The 19,540-nt window shown below is 42.9% G+C and overlaps 1 protein-coding gene across 1 annotated transcript in view; it reads left to right on the top strand.

Annotated features, from left to right (window-relative positions):
* The window catches only part of EPHA4 (EPH receptor A4), a 109,088-nt gene that overhangs the window by 48,302 nt on the left and 41,246 nt on the right, over positions 1 to 19,540 (top strand). The window contains exon 5 of the mRNA XM_030494928.1: positions 10,804 to 11,142. Within this exon, the coding sequence (XP_030350788.1) occupies positions 10,804 to 11,142 (339 nt within the window). The remainder of the gene's footprint in view (positions 1 to 10,803; positions 11,143 to 19,540) is intronic.

The raw sequence follows: 19,540 nt of genomic DNA, 5'->3' as shown, positions 1-19,540 counted from the left end.
GTGCTTGCAAATGAGTAATTACATAGGAGCTGATTATTTGAGATACGTTTATTATGATTGCTTAGACTACTAAATAAACAAATGTGCTCTTTTTCCTTCAGCTTAACTTGTGCCTTTTCTAAATTTCCAGACAGACGCTGATTATCACTGTTCTAGCTTTTAGAAGAATAAGAAAGTAGAGTACAATGCGCGGTCATGCTGGCTAGTATGTTGTAGGTAGGTTTCCTCCGGTGTTGCTGTGCTTCCTTCCCAGGGTTTGCAGACTTGTTCTGGCACTATTTCAGTCTGAACTCTGCTGTTCAGTCTAACCTCTGTTGTTGGAACCTGTTCTTTATAATATAAAGTATATGCCAATGCAGATACTCGGAAGTTAAATTTGTGTAATAATTCTTTCACATCTTTATATATGTCTGTATCTTATTTTATTCATAAAGCATCATATAAGGTTATTCATTATATAAACAGTATGTCAAAACGCCTTTTAAGGTGCTGTATGGCAGCTGCAAGAGCAGAGGGAACAGTGGGTAGGCAGTATGGAGAGAATGATTTTTCTTTTCCACATAGGCTGGGAAAATAGACCATGCATTGCTGCCAGACCGAGAGAAAGGGATTGTGAGTGATGGGAATCTCAAAGGAGAAGGCTGTCTCCCCTTGTCTGTGGTGATGGGCTGAAGGAATTGGGAAAATGTTGAATAAGAAGGGGAGTGGTTATGGCTTGAAGAGAAGAGACGGGAGTAATTTGACAATGTGTGTTTATAATCAGTAGACTTGAAATCATCACTCCTTTAAATACATCAACTGTTTATTAGTTGTCTTCTGATTTTCTGGCCAGAACCTTAAATTAAGAGAGACATTTACTCAATTAAGTGGGGGCTTTGATTTGGTTAGTCAGGACCCAGTTCTGTAGAGTCGTTGAAGTAAATTAGAGGGCTAACAGAGTAAGAAATTCAGCAGTTGGGCCAATGACAGAGCAACTTATTTTTCTGGCTGGATTTCTTTCCTGTCAGACTGTCGGGTAACTTTCTGGTATCCACAGTGGAATCCTTCTTTTTATCTTCAAGGAGTGAGTGAACACAGTTGGTATCATCTGCAGCACAGTGTATTAGAGTAGATGCAACAATGCACCTTAGCATACTTGGCAATGCAAAATGTTCTTATATGGTGGTTTTGGAAGAGAACCCCAGAGCCCACAGGGGTGGCACCTGCAAGCACTGGTTTCACACAGCTCTGCTCGTGGTAACTGGACCTCTTCGCTTAATTCTCTTAGCCTGGAGAGAAATTACCAATTGGATTGTTCTCCAGGTGAAAAGAACAAAGCCTATTGTGAAGCTGGTAACCAGGGTTCTTTTGGCAAGTAAATAGGAAATCGTACATGCCCGTAAAATGGGCATTTTATCATTGGCACTAGTCCAAGATCCCTAGCTTGGCAGAACTCCCACTGAAGTCAAAAGAATCTTGCCCGAGTAAATAAATTAAGGGTTGTTTACCAAGTCAGTTGCCTTATTAAAACCCAGTTGTAATGCTAACTGTGCACCGAAAAGGAGAGGTGGAAATCGAGCAGATGACTGATACTTCAAGTGGCTGCCGCATCTTCTGGACTGTTGACTTTGGTCTCACCATTCGTAAAAACACATAATCTATAATGATAAATGGTCAGGAATAGCCAGGCGGACAAGAGGCGAGGGCTGTCCAAACTGTCAGTGCTTGTGTAAATGAGCCCACAGCAACAAGAGACCTGTCCACAACTGCTGAAAGAAGCAATTAGTGGCAGCAACATATACAACTGTCACAGGAAAGTGTGGGCTTTATTTCTAAGCCTAAACTTACACAGCCCAGGTGTTTACTTTGTGTTATAACTTGTCTTTCAGATGGTTAAAGATCAACAACAAAGGCTTATCTGAAGGGCTTCACAGCTCACATGCGAAACATTATTGACAGCTCCACAGTTATATAAGTTTAATGAAGCTTTATGAGACAGAAAGAGGAGGCCAAAGTGCTCTTTCTTGAAGGCTGTGCCTGGCACTGCTTTGCCAGACATTTTAGTGAGTTTAAAGACATTGATTATTTAATAATTACTTTTTTTTCATCTCCTCTGAAAATAGTAACCTCTCTATTTCACACTCAGCCCTGCCTCCAGGGAAATGAATTTTAGGATCATGATCAAGTTAAAGAGTATTGATTAGAGTAGTTAAAGGCTATCCGAGCAATAACAGCATCATGAGGCCTTGTTGAGAGAGTAGCAGTACGGTTACATCAGTGAGGCTGGCAGCACGACTAAACGCCTTCGCAGAGCTGTACTGCCTCTTAGTGCCCAAGCTAGCCCCTTCAAAGGTACTTGAGGTACTTCCAGTGACATTTCATTGCTCTCTGTAGGTATGCTCCAAAGATCTTTGGAGTTGTTCATTGTACGGATCTTTTCTTTTTTACACCTCTTTATTTGTTCTCTTTATTCTTGCAGCGTTGTACACAAAAGCTGGCTTTCAGATCTTGTATAGCAGATGTGCTAAACTTTTCACTGCTTCTGAAAGTGAGTTTCTAGTTAGGTTTTCTTGCTATTAGATGGTTGGATGCTTACTCCCAGATGCCTGCTGCACCTTTAACTTATCAAAGATTTGACTGCTCCTCTGTAGTACAGCCAAGGCCAAGCTGACGATTCAAAACAGGCCAGTTCATATGAGGCTCCTTTTAAACGACGGTGAGTCATAGCAGCCATCCCTGTTCTACGAATCTTGTTTATTATGTAGCAAATTAGCTCAAGATTTCTGAATACCATGAGTTCCCTTTGAAATCACTGGAGATGAAGAGGGTCAGTGTCTCTAGAGCAGGCTCATAAAGACGATCCTTTTGTCAGTCCTGGTCCAAAGCCCTTTGAAGCCTGCTGGTCTGCCTAATTGACTTTGATTAACAAACACCCATAGCTGGCACTCTGCTGCATTTAACAGTATGTTTATAGGTTTTTGTCAGTTTGAGGGTGAAGTTGGAAAGCTTCAAACTGCAGCAGGTTATCATATTATTTTTACTGTTTGTCAGAATAATTTTTAATCCTTACCAAGCTAAGGTCTATTTCTTCTGCCTCAAAAAAGAAAGGTGATATTTTCCTCAAGGAGAGTGCAGGAATGGTTAAACAAGATTAAAGTCTTTTCTACATGCTTGAGGTTTTCTGATGTCTGGTGGGAATTGCCAATGAAGCTTCCTTCCGATCTCACTCCGTCAGGCGAACGCAGACCGAATGCAGGGTGACAGCCCACTTGAAAATAATTATCCATTGCCCTGGCTGCAGAGACATCCGTTACCTGATAAAGAAACGTGCACAAACACACTGAGTAAATTATTTTTTTAAATCATTTTCTCCTTCTAGGGCTCAAAAGCTTCGTCCTGCTTGTTACTTAGTCTCATACATAGCTTCTGAAAGCGTCTTGCTTTTAAAGGAGGGTAAATTTTAAATGCACTGATCTGGTGACTGACAGGATGCTCATAGCGAAGGCTTGCCTTCTTGAGCACATATACTTGAAATATCTCCATTAGCACTTCCATGGAGAGTGTGGGTTTCAGCTTGCATTTTTAATAGATTCCCTCCCACAGGTAGATCTTTCAAGGTAATGAATATTAACTGTACAATAGGTTAGTAGTAAATAGATGTGGTTACAGTCTAAATACTGATAATATCAGTTTAGTCCTGGGTAATATTGCTGCCAAAATAATCCACTACCACTGTTAGTGGCTTAGGACTAAGCTGGCACAAAAGAAGGAGCTCCTGGTAAGGAGTCCTCTGCAAGGGAACAGGCTGGGACAGAGAAGTGCATGCGGCAGCTGTTTGTGGTTGGAGAGCTTTATTTTGGGTGCCATCAGAGTAGGTTTCTCATAAGTGGTAAATTTATGTTAAAGGCATTACGTGTCAGAACCCCGTGCTGAGGGGCTTTTTGGTTTGTTTTGTGATATTTTTGTTTCTAACCTAAGAAAAGAGCATATAATGGTTACTCAGGTGTGATAAAATTGGCCAAACCAGAAGCCCGCAACTTTATCTTCAGTGCTTTGTCCATGGAACCTCTGAGAAAAGAAATAAAGGATTTTTATTTATTTTTTTTTTATTTGCCTATAGCTTATAGTGAACAAAAGCTGTTTGCCCAAAATTTGGAGCTGCTAGTTGTCTAAAAGTGGGATTCTGGCACCCAGTCAACTTGGGGCAGCAGAGAACCAAGCGTCAAGGTCCTCCATTTCTTCTCATTTTCTGGGACAACAAAGTCACTTGGGAGCTGTTTTGCTGGGAACCATTTCTTTCTCTTATTCTTTCATTGTCGTTTAATCCACGCCTCGTAACCATACACTGTTGCTGAACTAAATTAACTGGTTTAGTGAAGAAAGTATTCTTTGTGTCAAACAAGTCTGTCTGGTCCAGTTGTAGAAAACTGTAATTGAATTTACTGCATCCACCCACAGAGACTTTTAGAGAAGTACTTTGCTGGGCAGATCAGTAATAAAAAAGGAAGATGTAAAACCAGGGATATTAAAACCTTTGTCATAACCATTTAAGCACAGTGCACTTAGAGTTCTACCTTCAGATCCCAGGGTTAGTTTCCAGAGGTATTTTTCAGTTGCGTAGATTGGTCGGTTTACAGCTGTAGGGAGAAAAGGTGGGCTGACATGGTAGGAGTCTATCTGCATGCCAGACAAATCATGCCTGTCTGCCTGTCTCGCTGGAGTCCCTCCAGCTCCAGAGCCCAGCCACAGCACACTCTTTGACAGGGGTTTGTGGTATATGGAGTTTGTTGAGGGAGGGGCTCTCTCCTTTTGACTTGTGGCTTCATGGTGGTGCTGAGCTTGCAGTCCTCGTGCACCCTGGTTAGACCCCGTCCTTGGGCACGGCGAGGGTCTTGGTATCTGTACTTTCTGGCGTGCATGAAGGGCTGGGTGCAACCAATCCCTGAGGACAACAGGAATATTCACTCAGTTGCAGCTAATCACAGAATTATTGAATGGTTTGGAAGGGACCTTAAAGTTCATCTAGTTCCAACACCCTGCCATGGGCAAGGACACCTTCCACTCAAGCAGGTTGCTCAAAGCCCTATCCAACCTGGCCTCTTTGTCTTATGACCTTTGTGCTATTTGCCTTTGAAACCGTTCATTGTGTTCAGGGTAGACTTTCTTTTTCCTTGGTGGAATGATTTTGCCATTTCCACTAGGTTGAACCTCTTACACTTGTTCTGTTATCCCTTGGTGGCAGGAAGAAAGGGGCTTTGGGATAACTTCCTCAGTAGGAACACAGGCATTCGAACAACAGGCAAACAACCTGTTGGTAGTTGAGCTGACAGCCTCTGATGGTCCCTCAGTGTACAGGGTAGCAATTTTAATGCAAAATATTATTCTCCTTGCAAATAAACAGTTTACTGAAATGTCATTATGCCCATTAGTCTGCAGCCTGCTCTGCTTCACAGCCATGGCCCCCTACCATCTGGACCCCACAGGTACAGGTCAGTCCCGGGCAGTGAGTTCATTACCAGGTCTTCACTGTGGAAGTTGTATGTGAGTCACTTCAGTGCTTGGACCAGACTTGATCCCTGGTGTGAATCACAGAGGCTCCTTAACTATACCCACAGAGAGCTGGCACACAGGTCATGGAGCACACAGAGATGTTGTGTGGTCTGGAGGGAGCTGGTCAGGTGTTGATACATGCCCTTGTCATGGTTTTCATCAGGCCTTTATCAGTGTTGCAGTGGCATGCAGACTGGAGTGGGACTTGAGTGCTTTGTAGGAAGAGGGGGAGAGAAATATCAGTAGATGAAAAGTTAAAATACAGCCTGAGGTTGTAGTAAGAGTGCTAAAATACATCAGTTCTTTCAGAAAAAGTAATGGTCATGCTGTTAACCCCTTAAAAGCTCTAGTTTTTCTGAATATTTGTTTGACATATGATACAACATTGTCCTTAGGACAGACAGATCTGTATCTGTGGGTGAAAGAGACAGATAGATGTAATAGCTATACCTTATTGCAGCAATCGAAAGACAAACAATCTGCATTGCCCAATATGTTTCAGTAAATCTAATAGGAGGGTTAAGGAAGATAGCAAGATTATCTTGACAAAGATTATTTGTTGCTAAACAGACTCTTCAATGTTTTCCTCAGTCCTGACACACAAGCTGAACTGCTCCACCCAGGGCCTTTCCATTTGTTTCATGGCTCAGTTGATTTTGATGGGTTTATTGTGAAGCAAGATTTATGGAGTCTCAGGAAGGAATAAAATGAAAAACTTCCATTCCCTATGTTCCCAGAGAGTAGCCCCCTGTGTCTGCTGATGGTGATGGTAAATGCTCTGGGTGGGGGATCTGGCTTTCAGGCCCTATGATCAAACCGTGCCCTCTTTGCAGTCCCCGATGAGAGAAGTGCAAGCGGCTGTGCAGATTCATCCCTCAGGTTCTGTTGTCTTGGGCAGGGGAAGCAAGAGCATCTGGCTTCCTAACATCATAAAATGAACTTTAAAATTAGTTGTTTTTCAAAATAAAAATGTCTAGATTTATTTTTCCTGTAGGAACTGTCACAATTTTAAGCTCTTCTGGGCAGTGTAGCAGTATTAGCTCCATACTTCCAGAGCGCAAAATGGCTCGTGCAATAGCATGCTTCCATCAGCTGGAGTTTTAAGAAAAATGCTGTAAATCATGGGACTCAGAACAAAATCACAAATGTTGGTACCATTTTTTGGAGGCACAGCTCCCTGTCTTCCCTCTCATCTGCCCTGTAGCTGGATCTTGCTGCCAGAGGACAGAGGGTTTGTGTGAGGGCAGTGGTCTGGCTGGCAGGACACTCTTTCTGCAGGATGCTGCTAGCTGGGTTCATCCTGGAATTACTCTGGCACTTCCAGCTTGCCATGGCCCTGAAAGAGTTTTCGTCTCTTCTAGCAGCAGTGGCTCTGTTGTTAGAAACAAAGCAAATCCTGATCACCATTGAAGGAAGAAGCAGATACGCCCTGTGTTTCAACATCCGAAACCAGGCCCATCAATCTGAAACTATTCCCCACTCCAAGTGCCAACAGCTCTATTGATGACTATGCTCCAGAAAGAAAAGAAATTGCTTTTCCTCTCACTGTAATGTCAGCCCACCATTTGGAGGCTCCCCCGCATCTTCCTTTTCACGCTGGAGGTGGTGCGCTCATCTCTGTGACCTGCAAGCATCTGCTTCCCTGGTTTTCCGCTTCATTGCATCTCTGTTTAGACACTGCAATGCCCTGTCCCACATACTAATTACTGACTTTTTGCTTCTGAGGAGCTTGATTCATTCTGGCACATTTTCCCATGTGAAACGGGACCTAGAGCCTTGGAAAATATCTTAATGGACACCGGAGCAAGTCTGAGTTTAACCCCAAACTGGCTGCTGTATTTGAGCTAAAAGGCACATCTTTCATGCTGAAGCTGTGGCAGTATGAACCTTCCTCATGTGGAGTGCTCTGCTTCACAAATATCCCTCTGAAACGAGGGCAGCCCTGGCACTGCCTGGCATTGCTCAGGGAGGGGAAGTGTTTGCACAGGCACGACCTTATCTCAGCCCTCCTGGCTGCGCTCCGAGTCGATGCTCTTGCTTGTGTGATTGCAGCAAGTGAATGATCTGTAAGAAAACGCCTTTTGCTTTTTCTCGCTATAAAGCTCTTGCTGTTTCCCACAGGAGCAGTTTCTGTGCAGGGCTTGCTGCTGCCAGGAACTGAACGGCCTCTGGGAGGACAGACCTCCTCAGCTCCCACCAGCTCCGGCAGCCACTCCGGCGAGGTCAGACCTTCGCTGCACAGCACGGATTTAGGTTTGCAGTCTGCTGAGGCTGCAGGTTTCCTCCAGACGCTTTTGCTTGTTCTCCTGCCTCCTTGACAGTGCTGAGGGACAAATGCCACCTTGTGCACTTGCCTGCCTTGAAGAGAGAGCCCTGGTGTGAGGCAGTTTGGGGAGTTTTAGGGTGTATGAGTTTAGATCAGTTTCTGCTCAGCAGTTCCTGCGCTGCCGCTCGAGTTCATGATTGCAGGAATGTCTTCCACCTCATCGCACTTGGTGGAGTAGCTCCTCTTCGGAAAAGGAGGCTCATGTATTGGCAGGCTAAGCAGAGACCTTTTTCTGCTGCCCAGGGGAGCTGGCAAACCCAGCTTTTGGGGGAAGGAGGACTGGTGATGGGGCAGAGGCGCTGGGCTGAGACTTGGGAGAGTTGTGACTGATTTCCAGATGTGCAAGGCACATCTTGTGTGCCCTTGTCATCTCACCACATCTCTGCCTCAGTTTCCACGTGATTAACAGAGATTAAAACCAGTTTCTTTCCCTTTTATTTCCCTGCTAGTTTCTAAGCATTTTTGGAGCAGGAAATGTCTCTTACTGTGTTTGGTAACTGATCTTTGAGGAAAAGGGTTTTGTCCTTAGGAGTCCTAAATGCTGCCAGCGTATAAATATACGTCATGAATGGCAGCCCGGTGGTGCAGCGGGCAGGAGGGCTCCCCATCGCAGGGGCAGGCCCAGGCTCTCTCTTCTTGCCGTAATTCTACCTGTCAGCCCTGATTAACTCAGAGCGCTTCAAAGGTTTGGCAGGAAGGGAGGATTTCCCTCTTTTCAAAATGAGTATATTAATTTTGTATTTCTGAAGTGCGCGCAGAGAAACAATCTTTGCTCATCTACTTTGCAGCAGGGGCCTTTCATTTAGATGCTGAAGATAACTAGATACATTTGACCTCTGTGTAATTTAAGTCTCTCTTTTTAACCTCTCATAAAACAAAAGTTCTGTCTCCTGCTGAAAATGTGTTACATCCTGGCAGCTTCAAGCACAGACCCAAGGACATGCTGCAGCCCTCAAAACCTTGTCCTCCACAGTGTGCTCAGGTTTCAGGCTTCCTTTTAGATGCACCTGATGAATCAAGGCAGCCAGAGTTAATCTTCACCATAGTCACCTCTTAGCAGCTTTACCTCTTCACTGCTACACTTGAGGCGCTTTAATTTCAGCAGAGTTTCATCATAATGTATTTGGTTCCCATTTTACCCTGATGGCTGTTTTTGTACCTTCGGCATATGGGATTATGATTGATTTATTTATACACTTAATTAAACTATTGGTGTTGGCTGAAAATTTTTTTTTTTCCAGTTTCATAACATTTGACAAATAACAGTAATGGAACAATGGAACTGGTATGAAACTTGCTAGAACTTTCTCTTTCCCTTCCTTTTTTGTCGGGAAACCTGGCTGACCAATTTTTGCATTCCAACTATCAAATGTATTTTGATAAAATTTAAGAAGCTTTAACAAACTCTCCTGTCTCTTGAATAAAAATTGAATTTGTGACTTTCTACAAAATTATTTCCAGTATTTTCCAGGTAATAACATTTGTATTTAAAACTCTGAGTGATTCCTAATGTCTGCTATTTTTACTGTATTCTGGTCTGGATCACTACGTTTTGCAAGCTTTGTTCTCACTCTTTGTTTCACTTCTATTTGATACAGTGTTTACCTTATGTCCTGTCTCAAAGTACTGTGTGCGTAGTCAGAGTGCCATCATGCTCTACTCCAGAATAGGCTGCCTTTCGATGAAGCTTTTTGTCATATACAAAATACCCATCTGTTCCATGGGGTTGCTCAGAATCATCCTTGTTAAATTTAAGGGTACAAGAAGTGTCTCACCTCAGCTGTGTTAAAATCAGATTAAGAGTCACAGGATTAGCTCTTCTGCATTTTCAGTTTTCTTATTGGTTTCGGGCCTGTGGGGATCTCAGCATATAAATAAGATTTCTGTTACAGAGCGAGGCAGGGCGCTGCTGGAGGCAGTTTGCCCGGTCCGGCAGAACCGACCATTACAGTCCCAGCAGGTTGCTGAAGGTGCCTGGAGGAGCTGCCTCCTGTGGGCTTTGCTCTGCTTCTGCCGCCCCTTCCATGCGCTCAGCCCTGCACCTCTCTTGCCCAGGGAGGTCCTCCCCAGCCTGCGGGCAACTCTGTTCCCAAATCCTACAGTCCCTGTGCTGGAACCAGCTGGGAACGGTTTGGCAGCGTATTTATGAGTCTTAGTGTCTCCTGTCCCTGTGGTGCCAAAGCTAACGTTGTGTCCCTGATGCAGCCTTATTTCCAAGCTTTCTGTATGGTCTCTTGTTCTTGCCCAGTTTGCTTTTATCAGCTCTTCTTTCAGCTGCTCACCATATTTTCCTCTCCAATTCTTTCACATTCTCCAGCATTCCCCTATTGTAACCTTTATTCTCTGCCTTTCAAAACCCTAGTTCTGTGTCCAGCTTTCTACTCAACTCTCTTTCCTGCATCCCAAAGTGTCATGTCCCAGTTGATGGCTTCAGTGTTCACTGAATGCCATCTGACATCAACTTGTGTGGAAAATACTGCGCTTCTGTTCTTAAGAAAAAAATATTGGGAGGTCAGCAGTTTCAATGAGAATCTGCCTGTAGGTAATGGGGGACCTTGCAAATCTCCAGTAAAGTAGGAGTTTTGTGCATTTGATGCTTTTCTTGGGAGGTCATGGAAAAATGAACGTAAAATATGTAAATGTTAAGTTTTTCATAACAAGTCCAAATAGTGACAGTGAAAAGAACACACTCTAATTGTAATACTGGGCTTTCAGGCTCATTTAGAGCTGGAAAATACTGTTAATTGATCAGATGAAGAGAACAGAGTTTGATTTACCAGTTAATTTTTCACCTTTATTAAGAACATGGAGAAATAAAATTCTGTGTGGTCTCTGCTGTCCTTGACTTAACTGAGAGTTGCACATGCTCGGTATCGCTCAGGACCCTAAGTCTGAAGACACTATGTAAGCTTTTCCACTTACTAAAAATGTGGACTTTTTCTTTCTAGGCCCTCCGTCTGCTCCCCAGAACCTGATTTCCAATGTCAATGAGACATCAGTGAACTTGGAGTGGAGCCCCCCCCAGAACAAAGGTGGTCGGGAAGACGTCTCCTACAATGTGGTATGCAAGAGGTGTGGTGCTGGCGACCTCAGCCGCTGCCGGTCCTGTGGCAGCGGTGTGCACTTCAGTCCCCAGCAGAATGGCTTGAAAACCACCAAAGTCTCCATTACTGACCTCCTGGCACACACTAACTACACCTTTGAAGTCTGGGCGGTGAATGGAGTGTCCAAGCAAAATCCCAGCCAGGATCAAGCTGTGTCAGTGACTGTGACAACTAACCAAGCAGGTAGGAACCTGAACGCAAATTCTCTTCCTCTCTGTTTTGCCTGTTTTTGATGAAAGCTGTGATTTCCATTGCATTTAGCATTAGCAAATGAATGCGAGGAGCCATAAGATGCATAACTGGGTCAAACCCCTATTTTCTGGTTATTTATATGGATAGTTTAAATTCTTTCGAGCTAGAAAAACGGGAGAGAAAAACTGGGAGCAGAGCTCTGCTGCAGCACGCTGCGAGGACGCGGGGAGGCATTCTGCAGAGGCAGAACAGTACAACTGCCCTGGGCAGTGTGAAGGGACCGAGCCAGGGTCATCAGCAGCTTGGCCCTTTACAGGGGAGATCCTGCACATGGACACAAATATGCCCGTGGTGTTCACAGAGAGCAAAATACGCACGTGGGGAGCATAGGATTGTGTTTCTGATCCCTCCAAAAAGGGCTGCGTACGATTGAAAAAGAAGAATGAGCTGGTGCTGGCTTGCCTTCATGCCCTCTTTCCTCTCCTGCAAAGTCAATTAGATTCTGTCTCATTGTTAAATAAATACCTTCTTAACCTGCTGCTAACCACGTTTCAATTGATCAGAGCTGGCATTGCTTTAGAAATCCTATATGAGCTTTCACCTTCATGATGGTTGATTTTTGTGTTTCACTCATCTGGGAGAGTGATATACTATTTCTGTTTACTCCTGATTATTTCACATACCCAGTTCTACTTTTTTCAGTCCCCTGTGCTTGACCTAGCAAAGGCTGCTGCAGCAGATTGCGGTTTAGTTCTGATGATCATTTGTATGAATTTTCCCTTTAATTATATGAAAACATTTCTTGTTTGCAGCTTGCTAGGGTTTCAAGCACAGGGTTCCAGTTGAATTTTTAATTTAATGCACAAAATGTATCTGAATATGACACTCTTCTATGTGCAAATTAGATATCCAGACTGTCAGACTGGCTACAAGACCGTCAAACCTGTTATCTAATCTCTCACAGCGCTGATTGCCTTCCAGTCCCACAGATGTTGCAAGCATTCAGCACATTAGAGCATAGCTTACAGGGTTATCATTTATCGTTAGACTTATGATGTATGGGACAATATTAATTTTGTGTATTTGGATAGTACTGGCTATATAAATATTTTTAATTCTGTTTCCTAATAGATGCATGTGAAAAATAGCTATGCATAGTCAAAATCTACAAATTTTAGCTGTAGTCAAGAACACTTCAGTATTAACAGTGAGAGATACATTCAATTTTGCAGTGGCAGTTACAAGCAAAATTGTCAAGTCCACGCTGAAGCTCCTTTGAAAATCTGGTCCAGTGTTTTTTGTTCTTTACACATACAGTTGACAGCGTCCCTTTTAAATTATGATTCAAAAATTCAAACTATCGCTTTGCCTGGTGAAAAGAAGGCTAATAGAGAACAGGGGCTATTAGGGAGTCTTGGGAGAAAGCTGCGGGAGAATGCTGTCATACACTATACGAAAAGAGAAGGTTGAGAACAGCAGCAGGGACAGTGTTTTTGTGCTATGAATGCCTAGCAGAGAGTATTTCTCACTGATTTTGGCATGTGTAAGGATTAGTGGATGCATATATGCATGAATAAGTGAGTGGGATCCATCTACCGTGTGAAAATTCTACCATCTTATGCTTTAATATGCAAACCGAAATCTGATTGAATATGCAAATAAGAATTGATTTTGTTTATTATCCATGAGTAGCAGTTCTTCACATCAGAAAATTTGTATTTTTGCCAACATTTCCAATTTTGAAACATGCCCAGTCTATCAAATGCTTCAGAGGGCTGGAGAAAACTGTACTGGTACAAATGAAAATTAACTCCAAGGTGCCAGCGGTCTCCCATTCTTCATCCAACTGAGTGTATTCTGCTGCATAGGAGATCTAAATAGAAATGTGTGGCCTAAACCTACAGATCTCAACTGAGATAAATAGTCCTTACATATGCAAATAATCCCATTGATTTCAGTGAAACTGCTTGCTTGAGTAAAGGTTTGTGAAGTTGGACCCTTGGGTTTTACGAGTACTGATCTGTTTAATCATTGTAAATGTGTGTCTGGGGTGCATTAAAATTCTTGTGCCACTAATTTTCACTCACTATATTTCATTATAAAGAAATCATGTCATGATAGAGCTCTGCCAGAGGCTTGGTTTTGATCTTGCACCTTTCTTACACTAATGTAAAGCTACCTTGGTTTCTTCGCAGCGATTTCTAAAGTTGGATTAGAGCCAAGCTCCTCCTTTAATAACACTCTTTCCCTGTTTTGCTAATAAAAATGAGACTAGCAATGCTGAAAATATATAAACGACTTTATTGGTTTTGATATCTTATGCCTGTGCTTTCCAACATCCAATAGAATGCTAGCCCCTATAGAAGGCGGCATGCCTTGGGAGAAGGACAGAAAACAATGAGAAATCAGTTACTGGTGCGTTCAGCACTAAACTGAAGAAATGTGTTGCAATGACATAAAAGGTGCAGTTGAAAGGCACAGGTGTTTGTTTGCTTCTGCCATTTTACTCCTGGAGATAATGAAATGAGGCAGTTTACTTTCCCCCTTTGTTTAGAAACTCTTTTCAGTTTCCAATACTGTAGAAAAATGTTTAAATGAAAATAAGCTTTTGCCATTCAGAGTAGGATGAAAAAGCATTTGAAAAAGTATTTTTCCTGCTTCCTTTGAAAAGGTTGGTTTGGGTTTTATAGCTTTTTTTTATTTCTTTTTAAAAGAGAGAAACTAAATTTCAGGCTTTGAACCAAATAAAAATTTCTATCTACAAGTGAAATACTTCAATGTTGTGACATTTTAAGACATTTTGAATGGTGAACTCAGCTTGTTATTCTACATGTTTAGTATAATGATTTTTTTGATTTTTTTTTTGAGATGAGAGCCAGCATTCTTTTCCCATATAAGATTAAAAAGAAATTAAAGAAAGCAAAGGATGGAACACTGAGCTGTCGAAACATGGAGCCAGCACCCTTAGCACAATGAGTGCTGAGAAATGGTGATATTAAGGGTCTCCACCAGCAGTGGTGGCTTTTGTGGCTTTCTTTTTTCAATCAAATGAAATCAGCACTTTGTCCATCTTTTAAAAATGTGAAATGACTTGTGGAAGAGATGTAAACCGGCAATTCTCATGCAATGCTGCAAGGAGAAGCTAATTTCAGTGAGAAGCCTTACCAGGCAGTTCACTGAATAGCTCAAAATCTCCATGTGCCCCCTTTTTTTTTTTTTCCCCTGCTAAGGATAATGCCGCGAAGCTGTTCAAAATTAAAAAGTAAATCTCTCAATAAAGAGACCTTGTTCACCGCAAGCAGGAAGCTTTTGTTGGGTTTCTTTTTAAAGGGGCACCAAACAGTTTATATTTTTATTAAAGATCACAGCCAAGCTGTTCAGGTTTCCAACCTGACAGCCAGACTCACATCTAAGCTCATCTGTGTGCGTGCCCGAGGGGGCAGCACCGCAAGGACAAGGTTTTGCACGGATGCTAAAGGCATTCACAAGGCAGGGAGCAGTGGGGAGGGGGGACAGCCTACACAAGCTTTAAATATGATTTTAAAATCCAAACTCATTATGCTTCTTGCTTTGCTCCCTTCGTTTTGTTTGCATTTTATGAGGGATGGGTGTCCTTCTGGCTTCTCTGCTTGTTGGAGTTCAAACGGTTGATATTTCCGAATAAACAGATTGCCTGGTGATTTGTTACCTTGTTAAGGTTACCTTGGGCTCAGTGTTTCCTTAAGTAGACCAGCACAGCTAGATGAAGGCTGGATGTGCCAATTAGGATGAAAATACAGTATAAATAAATAAACTTACTCTTTCTCCCATTGCATCAGACTGGATGTTTTCAAGCTGCCTGTTCTCAGGATCAAGAACTGATCTTTCTTACAAATATCTCAGGATCTTTGTCCCATTTTTCTCTCTTTTTGTTCTCTCTCCTCTCCCCAGTTCCTTTGTCTCAGCGATCCCCCACACCTTGCCTGTCTAGCTGTCTGTTCACCTGTCTCAAAGCTGCTTCATCTCAGAGGCAGAGCAGTGTGGCTGGCGCTGCTGCAGTCCTTCCCCCCTTCTTTTGTATGCTCCCCCGGCCCCTCACCATCACTCAGAGCCCTGCAGTTGTTCAGAATCCATTTCCAGGCAGGAACTAAAATAGGTCATGGTGCCACCAGGATTTGAGCACTGTCGAGGAGATCCACATGAGTTGAGTATTCTTCTGGGACAGGCTGCAGTGGTGGTGACCAAACTGTGATGAACCCGAAACACTGACATTCAGTGCAGGGAAGGAAACTGTCAACTGTTACTCAATTTTATTTAGCCGTTAGGTTTGTTTGTGTTTATGTTCTTAATTCCATTACTAAAAGGAAAAAAAAAATCTGAAAGATCCTGATCCTTTGAGAATGATTGTGGTTTAAGTTAGAAATGGCAGAGGGGGGAAGAAGTGGGAGTTATTTGCTTACAGATGAATCACAAGTTATACTGGACTTTTTGGTAGGGGAATATATATTCCCATTTTGCGTTTCGGTGGGTCTTCTTTGAAAGCCCACGTTTCCTTTCAAATGCTGATTAGCATTCCTCACGTGTTGTACAGAACAGCACAGAAAATGCATATAAGGTCTTACATTCTGCCAGCATGGTTTAGCCTGTGCAGAGCTACATTTGCAGCCAGTAAAAATTCATGGGCATACATTGCCCTTGGTCAGTGTGCGCTCCTCATATTGACAGAGTAATAGTTGCTCAGGCAGATGAAAAGCAACACATGCCAAGGCCAGGAAACCTAAGGTTTTCAGTATTTTCTTTTGAATGTGCTGCTTTCCTGGATATTTATAACTCATCTCTAAAGAACTGCTCTGTAGTGAAACATCAAAACCCATTGTTAAGTAGATTTCAGTCGCAGGGCTTTCGTTAGGTGACTGCCTGAATACCCTTGAACTACTACTGGAAAATAAAATTAACAGATACCCTGAAGATCGATCAATTCATCTGATTCTCTGAACTCTATCATGTTCTCTGAGTATAGTCCTGGTTTCAGTATAAGTAACAGTAAATCATTTCTGTTCACTGAGAGTGAACATAACATTTTTTGATTTCATATGTGGTGATATTTACGAGCATGCTGAGAATCTTATCGATAGGGAGGTTATAAAAGAAGTTAATTTTGCTTTCAGAAACAGTAAGATCTGTAGTTGTTCAGAATGCTGTAGTTTTATGCTCAGCTATTGCAAAATTTACCTGTTTTTTTTAAATGCAATCCTGGTGATGAGCTGTTTACTGTTGTGTTGAAATGTGATTTTGAAGGGCTGTGTAACCCTAAGGAAGACATAGTCTCCAAATAGCTGGGGAAGAAGCTCTGTGATCTTGAATACAGGATTCATCATACAGTTGTGTGACAGTTTCACAGACCCTCTAAATAGTGTAAGCTGGCAAATAAGTCATTCTCTGTTCTGACATCATCCTTCCCTCATGCATACTGAGGATACCGGGAGGCTCATGCAGATTAGCACCCCTTTCATGGCTGGTGAGTTTTCCAGTCCAGCTCCCCGCCTGGCTCCCTTGGGAGATGCGGGCATGGGGTAGTGCTGGTGAGGTTCAGGGCGTTGTGAAGGGCAGGATTAAGGTGCTGGGACAGGCTGTTATGAAGAGAGTGTTTTGGATCAGTTGCTAAGTGTTGTGGTTTGTAGCAAGTTGGACAGCCCAACCGGGAAGCTGTGAAGGTGGGTAAGCCCCAGAGGAGCGAGTGGTGTTGCAAATGCTGGGCACAGCAGTACCTGGCTGTAGCTTTCCAGACATCCAGGAGTCAATTCAATTCAATTTTGTTTTGTTCCCCCCCCCCCCCCCCCCAAGTTCTTGCTACCAGCATGGTCCCACCCTTTCCAGTTACTTGTTCCCTGCAGCCAAAGGATACAGGAGTCCTTTTGCAGACACACAAACCCTGGAGGAAACTCGTGCATATAGTTGGGTGTGTTTAAACAGTCCCAGCACCCTGGACACCCAGTTCTCCACGAGCCTGATTTAAAATAATCTCTTGGCAAACAACTGGACACATGCCAGATGTCCAGAGCATGGGATGTGTGTGTGATACTTCTAGCTGCTGCATTCTTTTTTTTCTGCAAAATGTCAGGGTAATGGAAAAGGGGAGTTGCAAAGGGGTGTTTTTATTTTGCTTTAAAGGTGTTTGTACTCAGGATGATGGATCAGCAGTCTCCTTGTTCCTCAAATGGAGCTGTGGCAAGTGTGAATTCAGTGGGGAAAGAGATTCAAAACTAGTAAGCAGGGACTTGAAAAAGGGGTGATCCGTAAGCATGACACTCTGGGTGATTTGTTGCAGTATCTTGCAGAATTCCAGGCTAATTTTATGCAACTTTCTCGTTTTGAATCTAAACCAGCATGGTTTCTAAGGCTTTGCAGTTGTCTGCTAGTTACAAACAGCAATCCCCCTCCACCCCCTGCCTGTACACATGTTTTCAAGCAGAAGGCTTGGGACAAATTGTAGGCTGTTGTAGGGTTTCATCTGCTGTAGTCGGTGAGGTGACCTGCTAGGTTGTGCAGGACAATGACTTGCCTCATTCTTCCCTCTCTTTGTCTCTCCGAGGGAGTTGTGTTTTGGCTTTTGTTGTCTGAAGTTTTACATCAGAGGGAGTTACTGCGAGGAGTTCTGGAGCAAACCAAACAGTGTATTTTGGGAAACCACAGACCTTTCAGATATAAACGTGGTGGGAGATCCAGAAAGAAGATAAGTGATCCCAGCACAAGAAATTTGGGAATTGCATGAAAGAAAGCAGTTAGGAATACTTTTGAATGGGCAAATTTCAGCACAGAGTATGAGATTTCTCAGAACCTCAGACATGCCAAGTGTTGACCACTTCAGATTTCTTCTGCTGCATGTTTAATTATGTGTGTAAGGTAATGTGTCTGCGTAAGGAGCTTCTCCAAGCTGACAGATGCAAGTGGGAGTTTCTTATTAACAACCCTGTGTTCTTGCACAGGCTTTAACTGATGGTCTGTAATGAATGCGTGCTTATAAGCATACGTGCTCCAGTCTTAGAAACAAAACCGGGAAAACTATTGTTGGGAGGCATTAAATTATTATTTTAAGGTAACTACAGCTTTCCACAAAGAATAATTAAAATAACAACTGCCTGCTTGCTGGCAAAGCCGCCTGCACCACCCATTTCCATGAATTTGTATTCAAGGTGGGGGATACAAGTCTTGGTCGGAAGGAAAAAAAAACACCATTGCTTTCTAAAGATCCTTAGTAAATAATCAGCTTCAGGGTTCAGCGAACAGCTTAGACAAGTTTCATGTCAGATAGAGCCAACAAGTAATCGCAGCGTTTAAATAAAAGTTTGGTTACATTTTTAAAAAGATCTTATGGTTTGCTGTGGAAAAAGGAGGTTAGTCACATATTCTCCTGGGGAAAACAACACATGTAATTCCAGGGCTGGGTAGCATTGACCATATTTAAATTATATAAATCTGCTTTTAGGAGGCATCAAATCAGATCAGTGATGTTCCCAGTGATGCTGGTACAGATGAATAGTTACCACACTGGCAGAGATGAAGATAGGGTCCTGCAGCTTTTATTTGCCCTGGACTATTTAACTGCATGTTTCCTTTCACTGGCAGCACACTGACATTTCACGTTTGTGAAGCTTGCTGTCCAGTCTGAGTGCTTCCTCCGAACAATTGTCAAGGAAATATTTCCATGTGGAAGGAGATTGTGCCAAAAAAAGTGTTTATGGCTACCAAATGTTTAGATGGGCTTCTAAATTTGCTGGTTGTGTCTGCACCTTACTAAATTAATTGGAAAGCAGACAGAGAGACAGCAGAGTCCAGTCTGTAGTTGAGCAACAATAAAAGGCTTTGGAGAACTTTATCAAAGCTTCCATTAACCCCCTGCTGATGTCCTTAAACAGGATTTTTTTGAGAGAGTGGAAACACAAAAGCCAGGCTGCACAACTGCCCCTGTGTGTCCATTCAAAGGCTTCAAATGCACACAGTTACTAATTAAAATGCCATGCAGAGTAGCACAAATAAACATCGCTAGCCCCCGAAGCCCAAGGTTTCTGCACTGGCTTATGGTTTGGAGGGCAGGATGCTGATCTGCCCCTGTAAGGATGGATAAAGCAGCCCCCTTTGGTTCAGATATTCTGTCCTTGTGTAAGAGTTGCAAACTGTGTGTCGAGTCCATCCATTGGCATGAAGTCACGCTCCCAGAGTGCTGTCCCAAGGCAGCCTGATATGTTTTATTTATTTTTTTGCATAGCATTGCATTAAGCCATGAGGACTAAACAGAGCTGTGGCATGCCTGCTGGATCTCTATAATCATGTTTGCCAGATTTTGGCGGACATCAAAATGCTGAGCACACGAGTGAATACTGCTCCTTTCATTGAGAAATGTCACTTCAGA

This window comes from Strigops habroptila, chromosome 8, assembly GCF_004027225.2.
Source record: "Strigops habroptila isolate Jane chromosome 8, bStrHab1.2.pri, whole genome shotgun sequence".
Taxonomy (NCBI): Eukaryota; Metazoa; Chordata; class Aves; order Psittaciformes; family Psittacidae; genus Strigops; species Strigops habroptila.
The sequence above is the reverse complement of the archived record's forward strand: the minus strand, read 5'-3'. Positions and strand labels throughout refer to the sequence as shown.